At 38.4% G+C, this 13,768-nt stretch overlaps 3 protein-coding genes across 5 annotated transcripts; 2 read left to right on the top strand and 1 right to left on the bottom strand.

Annotated features, from left to right (window-relative positions):
- Window positions 1-201: 201 nt before the first annotated feature.
- LOC105255129 (PHD finger-like domain-containing protein 5A) lies at window positions 202-4,450 on the top strand. Of its 2 annotated transcripts, none has more exons than XM_020028735.2 (4): window positions 202-414; window positions 490-680; window positions 786-877; window positions 4,314-4,450. In XM_020028735.2, exons 1-3 carry the CDS (start codon window positions 363-365, stop codon window positions 873-875), a joined length of 333 nt encoding a protein of 110 aa, XP_019884294.1. In that variant the 5' UTR covers window positions 202-362; the 3' UTR covers window positions 876-877; window positions 4,314-4,450. The 2 variants fall into 2 exon arrangements, with proteins under 2 accessions (XP_019884294.1, XP_011262550.1); XM_011264248.3 differs by lacking the exon at window positions 4,314-4,450 and adding an exon at window positions 1,635-1,821.
- On the bottom strand, window positions 1,195-3,708 carry LOC105255128 (histone H4 transcription factor). Its single transcript, XM_011264247.3, has 6 exons — window positions 3,523-3,708; window positions 2,713-3,249; window positions 2,297-2,633; window positions 1,904-2,219; window positions 1,534-1,831; window positions 1,195-1,448 (listed from the first exon to the last, which is right to left on the bottom strand). Exons 2-6 carry the CDS (start codon window positions 3,193-3,195, stop codon window positions 1,230-1,232), a joined length of 1,653 nt encoding a protein of 550 aa, XP_011262549.1. The 5' UTR covers window positions 3,196-3,249; window positions 3,523-3,708; the 3' UTR covers window positions 1,195-1,229.
- Window positions 3,611-5,951, top strand: LOC105255127 (tRNA modification GTPase GTPBP3, mitochondrial). Of its 2 annotated transcripts, XM_011264244.3 has the most exons (4): window positions 3,611-3,805; window positions 4,314-4,487; window positions 4,591-5,551; window positions 5,624-5,951. In XM_011264244.3, exons 1-4 carry the CDS (start codon window positions 3,649-3,651, stop codon window positions 5,862-5,864), a joined length of 1,533 nt encoding a protein of 510 aa, XP_011262546.1. In that variant the 5' UTR covers window positions 3,611-3,648; the 3' UTR covers window positions 5,865-5,951. The 2 variants fall into 2 exon arrangements, with proteins under 2 accessions (XP_011262546.1, XP_025266838.1); XM_025411053.1 differs by lacking the exon at window positions 3,611-3,805 and having other exon boundaries at window positions 4,319-4,491.
- Window positions 5,952-13,768: the final 7,817 nt, after the last annotated feature.

Raw genomic sequence — 13,768 nt, 5'->3', positions numbered from 1 at the left:
CTGGAGCGATTAAACCCGACGCCATTAAATAAAATAGAATTATAAATAAAATGGCTATAATATTATAAATAAAATAGAATTATTATAAATAAAATAGCTATAATATTATAATATGCGAAATGGCCGCTCTCAAGTTTTTCTTTGGAAAATCTCTAAAATATCCCTAATCTTGGTATTAGTAGAATGCGTCCAATTTTTGTACTCACCAGTGATATTTGCAACATGACAACAAACTGTCAAAGTAGGAGCTGACGAAAAAATTTAAAATACAAGAGAAATTATACAAATCAATATATTAAATATATGTAAAGCAATAACTATTTTCTGAAATATTGCTTTCCAGGTAATACCATTTGATAAGTATGGCTAAGCATCATCCAGATTTGATTTTCTGTCGTAAACAACCGGGAGTCGGTAAGTTGAGGTTAAGTATAACCTCTTCTCTAATAATTCGTGTAATTTGTTGTAATTGTCCAAATTGTTTTTCAGCTATCGGTCGGCTTTGTGAAAAGTGTGATGGAAAATGCGTCATCTGCGATTCCTATGTAAGACCCTGCACGTTAGTCAGAATATGTGACGAGTGTAATTACGGTTCTTATCAAGGACGTTGCGTGATTTGTGGAGGTCCCGGCGTATCGGACGCGTATTATTGTAAAGAATGCACGATACAAGAGAAAGATGTAAGCTTACTAAAAGAAAATATTGCGTACAATACAATTCTAAATTTTTATATGACAAATTATGATGCGATACAGCATGATTTATATTTCAATACATAATTTCAGAGAGATGGCTGCCCTAAAATAGTTAATCTAGGAAGCTCAAAGACAGATCTCTTTTATGAAAGAAAAAAATATGGATTCAAAAGAAGATAATCGTAAGACATTAAATATTGTACTTCTCTATATAATTTTTGTTTAATATAACATTGCATTAGATAATTATTTTTACGAAAATATATTATCATAAAATATTATCATAATAATCATGCATTTGCATTCTGTATTATTAAAATTATAGATAACTAATTTTATAATAAAACAAGTCTGCATGATGCTCTGTAAACTTGAACACAAATGGACCAATTTTGACAAAAAATAAATTTTAAGTATTAAAGTTCGCTAAAACAAAATATATCTCTATAAAGGTTCTCTAAAAAATGTATGATATAGTTATATAAAAGTATGTGTCACGGAATATATCTTTTATTATAGAATTGTCAAGTTATGTTATGTTAAAATTAATGGCGGTTCTTCAGATGGTGGTAACTCATTTGTTTCTTGCGTTTCTACAATTTGTCTTTTTATAATATTTCCTTTTTCATCGACTTCGTCAATAGATATTAAAATATTCGATATAACAGGCATGGATTTGCCAACATCACTATCAGTTATTTCTTCTTGCAAATCTTGTACAGTTTCTACCTCTTCCATATTATCTTCAACAATCTAAATTTTTATTTTTTTAAATAAAATTCTATTTTAAATAAAAGTCACAAATAATAAGTTTAGTTTAAATTACTGTACAACTTACTTTTACTTTTGTTAATGATGTAGTTTGATTCAATTCTAACTTGTATTTTTTATCCGGTAATTTGGCTTCTTTAACGAGCGATTCATTCTCTTCATCCACAGCCTCATATCTGACCATTTGAAGTCTATAACATCCATCCTCGTCCTGTGTATAATGGAAGCGTTTATGTCCACTTGGCAATTGCAATTGATGGGTTTCTATAAGATGTTTGGTCAATCTATAACTTTTCCGATATTTAATCGGACATTCGTGACAACAGTACCATCGCACTGCTAAGCCATGTACTCGTTCTACATGCCTGAAATAAATTTGTCAATTGCAATAAATAATTTCATAAAACAGCTTCCTTATTGAAGATATGTATAATTACCTATCCAAGGTGTAAGCTCCTTTGCATGTGTAAAGGCATCCTTCAAAGTGGCAAGAAAAATTCGGGCCATTAGTATGGACAGTCATGTGAGAATCGAGATCTTGTTGCGATTTTGCAGCGTGTGAACACAATTGACATGGAAACGTTCTAGTCGATACATGGCGATACCTGACATGTTTCGCCAAACTTGCTGGCGATTCACAGCTCATATCGCAAAGGGAACACTTATAATTAAACACATGAGATCTCATATGATCACGTAGGATTTTCTCAGTGGGATAAAACTTATTGCAGTGTGAACATTGGAATCCCTGTACTGTGAGTCATTGTATTTTAGACAAAATATACACAAAGTGCAAAGAAAATTTGAGATATATGAGATTAATTTATTACCTTCCAAAGGAATTTGTCGCTGGCAATGCGTGTGAAATTTTGTTTTAGAAGCAAAGGTTGCACCGCAGTCGGGACATGCGACTATTTTTTCTTTGGTATGACACTTCATATGATCACGAAGTTTATATAAACTAGGATATTTGCCATTGCATCCAGTCCACTTGCATTTAACTCCATCCTTAACTCTATTGCCACGCGGACAGTCTTTCATGTGTATAGTCACATGATACAGATACATTTGATAATTTTTAAACATTTGCAAACATTCCTCCCATCTACACATGTGCGGAGATGGTGAATCTATGATGTTCCTCCATTCTGGATCTCTACGGCATCTCTGTAAGAATACAATTTTAAATTTCAGTATTTATTGATAATTAAAAATATATCAACATATGTATAATATTGCTACTTACAGGAAGTTTAGTTCTTCCACGAACATTAGATCCAATACATTTCAACTTGGTGTGATAAGCATGATAATTAACATGCTGCACTATTTCATCGCATACATCAGTATAGTAAGAACAGTCTTTCCACTGACAAGCATAGACTTCATTGTCATCTTTCATGCTTATATGTATGTTTGGTATGTGACTCGAGACATGTCTCATAAATTGATCCATATGATTGCTACGAAACGTGCACGCCGTCCATTCGCAGGTCAGATCCAAAGCTTCGTTCTTCAATTGTATCCCTACCTTGTGTCTCTTGGCACCGCATTCCGAGACTGAGTCGAATTCCGAATCTGTGTTGTACCAATCATCGTATTCAGACTCCTCCAATTTTCGCTTGGCAGTATCTTCTTCCAAGTAAGGATAATCCTGCTGTGATTCTACCCACTTGCTGCATCTATCTAGTATCTTGCTCGTCATCAACTTTTTCGGTAGGTCCGCCATTACGTATAAATAATCGTAATAAATAATGTATTATATCTCACTTAAATGTCTCACCTGCAATGCAATTTATACATCAATGAAATATCGAAGCTTATTCGTGCTTATTTTTACGCGTTTAAATATACCGCCGAAACGGCATCGACATGGAACGACAAACGCATTGAGTGATCGAGGAAAGTGACGATGATCTTGCGAATAATTCTGCGTAGAAATAAGTAAGAAGTACTTATCCTCGATAAAACGTTTATTACGGCATCGATACCACGCGATACTATTTGATTAATCTCATATACACGCTTATTCCACGCTTTATTCCGGCAGTCTCACCGTGCATAGTCACCATGTGCTGCTACAGTTGCCTCGTTATTTGTTGCTCCCTTATCGTCCCGCATTAACATCTATCATCGTAGATAAGCAGTATTTCTCTGTGAGCGTGCTTCTCGAGCCCATCCGATGTTCTCCCGCGAATGTCTCGCCCGTGGATTTTTTTGGTGGACGGCGCGAACTGACGTGTTGCGCGGGACGCGTCACGTTGCCGCTACTCCTCGCACGATCAGCTGTTCCGAAAGCAACGACCGAAGGGGCACGACCATTTGCGCCCTGTCCTCAGGTTGTGTCACGTGTCTTAATTAATAGAATCACGCACACCGTAGCTTATTTATCCTTTACTTTTCCGACAGGTTAAGCAATTTTCCCAATCGAGCACGCCTCGTCGCGCGTTTTCCTTCTCTTCGCACGTTTATCGAGATGTTTCATTAAGATTAAAAATTACGGAAATGATACGTTCATTTTTCGTTTGTATAATCAATGACATTTTGATTTGCATTTCAAAATTATTAAAGTGTCAAGTACATTTGAATTTCAAATGTATTCGATTATGCAAAATTAGTTTTTTCACTAGCTATTTTCGTAGTTCTTGCGCGATTCTTCAAACAACACGTTATTGAATTTTTCAAATCTACAGATTTATCCGCTCTGTTTGCATGCGAAATTAACTGTACAAATTACATTTTTCGCTGATTTTTTCTTTCTTAAATATTAACTCAAATATTATTTTTTCAATATTTAAATTTAACTCAAGTTTACAGAGTATTTAATAGATGTAATGCGTTTTACAGGACGCGGAAAATGCGGCGTGGCGGTGGTAAGATTATCGGGAAGCCGATCTCTGGAAGCACTGAAAAGGATGACGAATATATCGAAATTGGTACCGAGAACAGCTTTTTTACGGAAGATACGCGATCCGGAAACCGAGGAAGTCATTGACAATGGGCTCTGTCTATGGTTTCCGGGTAGGTATGACTTTAACATGACTTTAAAAAATTTAAAACAAGTGTGTGCTTTTCCACATTAATAATCTCCAAGATTTACGTCTATAAAACGATTAATTTTCAGGTCCGCATTCGTTCACCGGCGAGGATTCCGTGGAATTCCACGTGCACGGTGGCACGGCGATCCTGACACGATTGATGCAAGCCCTCTCGAAACTGCAAGTGCATCCGGCTCTGCCAGGCGAGTTCACCAGACGCGCCTTTTACAATAACAAGCTGGACCTGACAGAGGTGGAGGGTCTGGCCGACTTGATAGAGGCCGAGACCGAGTGCCAGAGGAAACAGGCGCTTCTGCAGGCCGATGGTGTCCTACACAAGTTATATGACGGCTGGCGAAAGGTCCTCTCGGAATCCGTAGCGAGTATCGAGGCGTACATTGACTTTGGCGAAGAGGACAACATCGAGAGCGACGTGGTGCAGCGGGCGCACGATGCTCTCAGACAGTTGGTGCGGGATCTGGAAGAACATCTGGCTGATGGTAGACGTGGCGAGATCCTACGCAATGGAATTAGGACTGTGATCGTCGGCGAGCCAAACGTGGGCAAAAGCAGTCTGTTGAATCATCTGGTGCAACGCAACGCCGCCATCGTCACGCCTGTCGCTGGCACCACGAGAGACGTCATCGAGCTGAGTGCCAACATCTCAGGCTATCCCGTGTTGATAGCAGACACCGCGGGCATCACGAATAATACTAAAGATATCGTCGAGGTCGAGGGTATCCGTCGTGCGAGAAGTTACGCGGAGAACGCTGATTTCGTTATCGTCGTGATGGACGCATTCAAGTGCGTGATCAGCGAAATGACGTATGAAGATTACTTGCGCGGATATCTGTCGTCGTTGGGAATATACGAACTGTTAACGAAAATGGGCAAGGAACGTTTCATCGTGATAATGAACAAGAGAGATTTACTGAAAGCGGAGGACAAACGTCGCCTGGACGATGTTGAAGCGGTTCTCATATCTTGCAAAACAGAAGACGGCTTTGAGGACTTGCTGCAATCGCTAACAGATCGCTTCAGTAACATGTACGTATACAATGCAAGGTATAATTAACGCTGACATTTGTAAGTTTGTATTCTAATGATTATGTCCCGTAGATGCGGCGAACCGTCCGCGGAAAATCCAACCATCAGTCAGGAGAGACATAGAAATCATTTGACACGCTGTCTGAGACATTTGCGGAATTACTTCCAATTGTGCGGCAATGAGCAACACGACATGGCCATAGCGGCGGAGGAGATACACAAAGCGATGAGAGAACTCGGAAGGATAACGGGACACGTCAGCACCAATGAGATATTAGACATTATATTCAAAACCTTTTGTATCGGCAAATGATGGACCGTTGCCGCCACACATTTTTGTACAAACAAAATGTACGTTTCTGCGTACTTTTCCTTACAGGATATTTGATAATGTCTGAGAGATGTAGAGCATGTAATAAATTACGATTATACATATTTAAGAATGTAGTATATCTAAATCTAGTATATCTTTATAAATTATATATTCGCGTCTTTCATGCATACATGATAAGCGGAATATTCTCGCAAGACATAAAATTGCAATACTCTCTGGGGATATATGATACGATACATTCCAATCACATTATTTTTGGAAGGTGTCCGGCGAGAGACATCGTTTCTATAATTTGTCTTTATTGCAACAGGAAGACATTAAAACGGAGTTATCTGTGCATATATAAATGTACGTATAAATATCTCTCTCGTAGATTATTCGAGGAAACTTTGCTCGAGTAAGGCTACGAATAGCGCGATGAGTAAAATAAATAGAAAGGTGCCTTCATAAGCATCGTATGTTTATTAACAATGTTACACGCACAATCATACATAGAACAACCTTTTGCCTGATTATAGGATATCGATACCCCCATGCGTTTATACACAGATAGGGCTCCGTTATGTGGTCTCAAGTCGTTATCTGTATGCCATGTCCGTGTTATGTATGCTAATTATAATCGTTATTATGACATTCATAATAACTCGACTCGCTCTCGCAAAAAGGATAATTTAAAATAATGAAAGCAATTCGACTGAGGAAAAGAGAAAAACCAGAAAAAAAAAATAGAAATAAGTCGCATACAAAAATTCGCTTCTTCCTCCTACGGACAATTATTTATATATATCTTACAACGCTATGATATTCGAAACAGACTATATTTCTCTATTACAAAAAAAGAAAAGTAAGAATTGACGCTTAATCATTAGTTACACAAAGTTCATCATGCACAACTGTTAATAAAATTTTTTTCATTTTTTTAAAAAATCGTATTTATCGCGCTAGATTCCCCCATTTTTTACAACATTCAAATTTCGAATAGATGCATCTGGTTCTTTGTTTTATTTTATTATTTTACCTCTCTATGGTAACTTTTCTTTTTTATTAATCTTTTTTCCCCCAATTAAGGATTAATTAAATTCAATAAATTCGTATGATATTCGTTGCGGGTCGTTCGCGACTTCTCGCTGCGTGCATAATATATTCAGGGATGTGAGTCGCGAACGAGTTCACTATCAGTATAATTACAGACCGATTGGAAAAAAACAAAGGTAAATCGAATGATTCATATGTATATCTGTATATGTATATATATATGTATATATATATAAATTAATTTGGCGAATTTATCACACATCACGCCGCGCTAGATTCATCTTTCCTTTTTTTTTCCCTATTTCTTTTATCATATAAACCCAATATATAGAATCTTCGAAGAGTAGACTGTTTGTACAATTGCATAGATTAGTTTGAGATCTATCCGAAAGCAAACTGACTCGCACTGCATGTTCAAGACGCAATTAACGTTCTCGTCGCGAAGCACACTCGCGACTTGTCCTCAATCGTCTTCATTTTCTATCTACACGTAATGTCCTATTTTTTTCTCGCTTTTTTTTATAAAGCCTTAGAAAACGCAACGCGGTTTACATTCGACGAAAATAAAAAGCCGCTACATCGCTTCTCTCTTTCTTAGCTCTTGATTGAACAATCTTGCGCAAGTATATCTTTCGAATCCTTGAAATGCTACTGACATTGAAATTTCGTCCGACTTTTGATAATGCGACGAAAAATCATGGTAGAACTTAAGGATTGATTCGAACCTAGTGAACCGCGCATTCAATGGGTACATTGAAGAGAATAAAAGATTCCAAGAGCGATTACTGCATGAATAAACAACTAAAATTATAATTACGCAAATACATATAAGATTATTTTATTTTGTTTCAAGAATAATAATATGATATAAATTTTCAAATCAGTCGAAAAAAATTACTTGTTTAATATAAGAATATGTAATATTCTTGATGATATATAAGTTTCAAATGTAATAACTCAATATTTTCAAATTTTTATCGGGTAATACCTCATCTTCTCGATTAGAAGAATTAATAAATTTCACGCAAGACTTCAATTGCGAAATCATACTGAAATATATAAATCGATCATACAACTTAAATTTAAGTAAGATTTATCTTGTTTAAAACAAACACAAAACACACACTGTACATATTCAGTTCAAAACTGATTATAGATAAACGCAGGCGGTTCAGAAGGTTTTTCGTGCCACGTGGAGGATACAAACGAGAAAAGGAAAAGAAAAAGAAAGTTTATCGAGGATCGAGTCGGAGATCCATCGAGTTTCCCTTCTCTCGTCCATAACTGGTCCACGAAGACCTTTTCCTGATATCGAACGAGACATTCATTCTCTCGTCCATTTCACTAGCAGTTCGTTCTCTACCTAACGCGTCCCTTTTATAACAGCGGAGGGAATACGAGAAAAGAAAGACGCGAAAGTAAAAGGTCTGTCGTGGATCGGATCGAAGACTCTTCGATTTCCGCTCGGTTCCTTTTCTCATTCCTATAATTGGTCCACGAAGACCATCTCCCCGTCCTGAGAATGATCGAGGAGTCCGCTTCGTTTGTTTTCATTTTTTTTTTCCTTGATAATCTTCTTTCTTCTTCCTTATCGATTAATTTTTTAAACTTATTTAACGCGTCATTGATCATATCACACATCAACGTCGCGCGCATTCTCTTTATACTAACTGCTCAGCATTTGCTCTTTTTCCTGAAAATACTTTAATGAAGTGTGATTAGTTGTTAAATATTAACTTTTAAAGATTCTCGTTCCCGTTCTCTATGAAAGGCGCTAAATTCGACGATAAATTACTATTATCATGAGCGTTACCCAGCAATTCGTTAAAAGGGAATAGAACGCCGCTAAGATATTATATAATTAATTTAACAGCTGATTGAATTTGAGACGGTAAAACTTTCGGTTTCGATTTCGTGAGGTCGTTTAGAAAACTTCCGTAAAGATATTCCTCGCATAATTCCGCCTGGGCGAATTTTGTCAACGTTGTTCATACTCATATCTGTAGCTTTACCGGACTGCACTAAATAAAAGTGGAATGTACATCAAATTAGCTTCGTACGATTTATCAGATTCGCGAAATAGAACTTTCTCTAGATCATGTCGGAGAGCTGTGATTACGCTTATAAAAAATGCATATCTCAACGCACAGTTTTGATAATTTTGTCGGAAAACTGCTGATGCATCTCGGAAACGTACCTACTTGTCTCGATATCGGTGTCTCATATGTATATAATTTATAAATATCAATAAATAAATATTAGCACATATATAGATATTGATATTTATAAATTCATATAGCATATGTGTGTGTATTTAAAAATTTGCGAAGTAAATTTTAAATTTATACAAATATATTCTTATATACTTGTCTGATATCGAACACGAGGTAGCTTTCAAAGGAATCCGATTGAATCGCAAATTATATTACGTGGGAAAATATCGATAAACATTCTCACTTTAAAAAACACAAAGATATCAACCGAAAGCTGAAATATCGAAGACAATTATGTCGCGTCGTATAATATCTCGAAACGGAAACTTTTCGTTTCGTCTCGCGAAAATCTTGAAATAAATGGAAATAAAGTCCTCGGTACTGAAACGACCAGCACGTTTCGTCGGCGTTTCGGTACCGAGGTACGCACCGGGATCAGCTGCTGATCGGCACGGATCGTTTTTTTTTCCGTACGAAAGGAAAGGAGACGAGACCGCATTTATCGCTTTTTTTTTCGCTTCTAGCGAATGTATGTCTATACACACATACACATTCTATACTTTGCATGTAAGTAATGCCTATTTTCCAAAGATATACGTTATGAAGCACACACTTTCGCAATCATTAAATCGCGCGGGCGACTCCCGAATTCGTTCTCCCCTTATCGCCCCTATCACGCGTTTCTATGATCCCTTGATCGTGGAAGTTTCATCCCTCTTGTCCTGTCGCGGGTTTTGTATTTCAAGACATTACAGGAACGCGTTGTCGCACGTCGCTTTCGGGGTGACGATTGAAGAAGGTGTGCATACACGATTTCGTTTCTGTAATTTCGCGTATTTCTCACCGGTATTTGGCTAGGATTCGATCTAGGATGGCAACGTCAATTAATATCAATTCTGGAAATATTTTTCAACATATTTTACAAATAATTTTGCAGTTTAATATTAAATTTAATAGATTAATTTTTGATAGAATTACAAACTCTTTTTTTAGTGCTTCTCCAAGACAAAAGAATATCTACAAGTCGCAATTGACATTAAAATTGGCGTTGCTGCTATCTCTGTTCTAACGATTATACAATACTAATGCTCTATCTTGGTGTGCAATTTTTATAGAGCATCGCATGTATAAAAGAGAATATATACTACTTAGAAATATTACAATGATGATTTAATCGAAACTGTAAACTTTCTGAACCATCGCAACTTAAAATGGCGTATGCACACGCAGATATACTATAATTTTATTTAAAAAAAAATTCGAAGATGAATGTGCCGATAAAAAGAGAACTGAAGATTACACGTTGGTGCTACACCAATTTGCTGCAAATCTTTGGGGACCGCATATCTAAAGCCGCGCGTTTGACTTTGACGAACGAATCTCTATCTTACTTTTTCAGAATACAATTCCGATTACAGTACGAAAAGAAAATTTTATCACACGGAGCTAGAATATTATGCGTGAAATGTTATGCGTGAAATCGGTCCCGAAATAAAAGAAAGATACTTAACATAAAAGAAAGATCCTTAATTTCTAAATTCATTCGACGGACCAAAGGGATATGTCACGATCCGTGAAATGCAACGGCACGAATGACTGGATCTCGGAGAAGCTCTCGTAGAAATTCTCTCGATCGAGTCGTCCTCGCCGTTGGACGCGCTTCGCGTTTATTATTCTCTTCCTATTAATAATCGCGCGATGTTACTCTTTTTCATTTAGTATAAAAGTCTCATCCGGTAACACGTTCGATTTGCACGTACTTGTACAAATTCGAAATTCGACTACACACGCGAGTACACACACTCGACTATTTTAGACTTGACATGTGTACTTTAATGAGGAATCCTTAACGATTAATCCTTACACGCGTATTTAATACATGATGCTTATGAGTTTATGAGCTACCTATACTAAAGGAAAAAACATACACCACTGAAAGATTATATTTCTCCTTATATCTCTCCGCGATCACGCGTTATTATTAGTTATACTCGGATCGCGCCGCAAAGCTACGTTTTTTTTTCTTTTTTTCTTTTTGCACTGTGCATACGCTTAGTGGAGATGTAATGTTTCGCGATTAATGGGAGCAAAATTCGAACGATACGCGTCACTCTATATTCGTGATAATAAAAATTTCTAAATGTCTCCGCCTCGTCCATAATTTCCTCATCTCCCTCCCCATTTTCCTATATATGATCTTTCTCTCGCGCGCAGGCATCATTACACCACCACCCCATATACAAATAGTGAAGCACATTAAAAACATAGCGGTAAGCTAAGTATTATGTAAGTATTGGAAAACTTCCACTAATTCTATGCAAAGTATAGCTTGTAGAATATCATTCATTAAAACTAGAACTTACACGATAACCGTGAGATAATATATATTTTTATATTTCCTTTCCCTTTTTAATATTTAAGAATTTTTCTTTTCCTCATCGAGAGGCGCAGCGTTTTCCGCGCTCAGATATTTTCTGCCCGCCCCATCATGACTTGAAAACTAATACAATCAAAACAGGACATCATGTCCTAATTATAGCATTCGCTGTAATTTAGGTACCACTTCATAGATAGCGTGTATTTTTTTTTATATTGTCCCCCCCTTATGTGTCTCTGTATGAAGATTTCACACACGCTATATAGATTACATATTATTACATCATAAAATTATAGTTGAGCTCACAACACTCACTATGCCCTGCCGTGTCACATCGAATGACGGAAACAAGTGAAAATCATCGTTCTGCTTTTCCTCGTATCGTTAAAACCTCCTCGCATCCTTTTCAAGTGCGCTATTGATGATCTCGATACGCGTAAATTTGCCAAAGTACCGTCTCCTCACTCGAATATTCGTGTCGATTGTGATATATATAACTCAGATTGGCTAAAATTTATTTCAAACTGGATCAGAAATTGAAATAACTTTCACCATATCTCTCGCGTGTGTGATTCGTGCGAGTAATTTGGCTAATCTCGCGTATAAGTATACTTGCGAAACGCTCGACGCAACGTTTAACTATCGATAATTCATCGCATCAATCCGCTTTTCGCGTATCAACAAATAATTTTTACGTCAGAAAATTGATAAATAGAAAGAAAAATTCTATCTTAAAAATCATTTCATTTTTTAATTCTATCTTAAAAATCAGCAATCCACAAATCTCATAATAACCAGACTAAAAAAGTGAAGAACATTCGAGCAATTGTCTTTGCATTCCCAAATTTCAAATTGAATGGAATCTAAAGAAAGAAATCTGACGGTTTTACTTGTTGAATCGCGGCGGTCTCCTCAACCGTGGTATCAGCTCCGTCCTGACAGCTCTGGCGTAATTCGGCGCTGCGTATTGATCGGTCACTGCGATCGGACTCTGAAGACTCTGTATGAACATGGACGAGTCCTGTATCTGACCTACACCCGCCGCTGCTGCCGCTGCCGCTGCCGCCGCTGCCTGATATTGATACTGACTATTGGTCATATCGGCAGTTGGGTAGTGATTCGGTTGCACGAACTGCGGCGGATTCTCGTACTGCGGATACGGGATCGAGCTCTCTGCAGAAAATTGCGGGATCACTGCAGGATTCACGTTGACCGAAGTTGTGGCGAAACTACCGGGATCGTAGGTCTGATGATACTGATTCAGCTGGCCGATCTGCGTAGTGTTGAACGGTGGCGATTGCGGAAACTGCGCCGCCGCAGTGTCGGAGAACAGTACACTCGCGACTGTCGGTTGCGGGAAAGAATCCGGTCGCGGATACGGCGAGATGCTGGCTGTCACCGCGTTGCTCAGGTTCTGCACGTTCGGTATACCAGCGGCGAGCGGCGAGGTGCCGTATCCATGGAACGTGGTCTGCGAACGACCGGTATGATCAGTCAGATCTTTTACACCACCGCTCTGCAATGAGCTCATCATGTTGAGTTTGGACTTGGCACCGCCGATCGTCTCGTTACCGTGCTTGGCGCGCGCATCCGTTAGCAATGGATGCCGCACGTTTACGATGCTTTGCGGAGCACGCAACGGCGGAAAGTTGATCGGCGCCATCTTCGGCACCGAGTTCTGCTGCTGCTGTTGCTGCTCGAGCGCTTTGCGTGCGACCGCAAATGCACTATTGTTGTTATCATTCCTTTGAGAGACAGAGGTGTACGTGACGCTGGACGGCGTGTGGTTTTCTCTGTGCAAAACAGTCGTGCCCGATGACTGATGCGTGGCGAATCTTAACGGCAGATTGGCGCAGGTCATCGCAGACGCAGCGGTGCCGCCGCCGCTGTTACTGTTACTCCTGCTCTTGTAATCCGGACTGTTCACCGACACCGGTTCTTTATAATCTGATTGAATCGGATAATTTTTGATGCTCGAATCCGCTTCACCCGTAAATTTCTTTGGACCGGCGTAATCTTTCAAATGTTTCACCGGATTGGTCTCATGTGCGGTACTATTGACGCAGGTGCTGACAGACCGTACACTGCTAAACGCTGTAGAAGAGCTGGACTGTTTCGCATTGACGATTGATGCGTTTTTCGTCGCGCTGTGCGATTCGCTCGCAGATTTCAGATTCTCACTGTTACCGTCATTTTTTTTCATCGACGAGTTAATTTTTCCAGTGGCGATCGGGTTCCCGGACGTTGTGATGGTATGC

This window comes from Camponotus floridanus, unplaced genomic scaffold (assembly GCF_003227725.1).
Source record: "Camponotus floridanus strain SB8 unplaced genomic scaffold, Cflo_v7.5 scaffold37, whole genome shotgun sequence".
NCBI classification, from domain to species: domain Eukaryota; kingdom Metazoa; phylum Arthropoda; class Insecta; order Hymenoptera; family Formicidae; genus Camponotus; species Camponotus floridanus.
Note: the sequence above shows the minus strand (reverse complement) of the source record. Positions and strands in the feature narration are given on the sequence as shown.

Excerpts from the sequence above, each read along its gene's own strand:
- LOC105255129 (XM_020028735.2), top strand. The coding sequence starts at position 363 with ATGGCTAAGCATCATCCAGATTTGATTTTCTGTCGTAAACAACCGGGA. Across the intron at positions 415-489 it reads TCGTAAACAACCGGGAGTCG|CTATCGGTCGGCTTTGTGAA; the intron begins GTAAGTTGAGGT and ends ATTGTTTTTCAG. Across the intron at positions 681-785 it reads GCACGATACAAGAGAAAGAT|AGAGATGGCTGCCCTAAAAT; the intron begins GTAAGCTTACTA and ends ACATAATTTCAG.
- LOC105255128 (XM_011264247.3), bottom strand. The coding sequence starts at position 3,195 with ATGGCGGACCTACCGAAAAAGTTGATGACGAGCAAGATACTAGATAGA. Across the intron at positions 2,634-2,712 it reads GTGGAAGAACTAAACTTCCT|AGATGCCGTAGAGATCCAGA; the intron begins GTAAGTAGCAAT and ends GTATTCTTACAG. Across the intron at positions 1,449-1,533 it reads CATCATTAACAAAAGTAAAA|ATTGTTGAAGATAATATGGA; the intron begins GTAAGTTGTACA and ends ATAAAAATTTAG.
- LOC105255127 (XM_011264244.3), top strand. The coding sequence starts at position 3,649 with ATGTTCTCCCGCGAATGTCTCGCCCGTGGATTTTTTTGGTGGACGGCG. Across the intron at positions 4,488-4,590 it reads GCTCTGTCTATGGTTTCCGG|GTCCGCATTCGTTCACCGGC; the intron begins GTAGGTATGACT and ends ATTAATTTTCAG. Across the intron at positions 5,552-5,623 it reads ACAGATCGCTTCAGTAACAT|ATGCGGCGAACCGTCCGCGG; the intron begins GTACGTATACAA and ends TATGTCCCGTAG.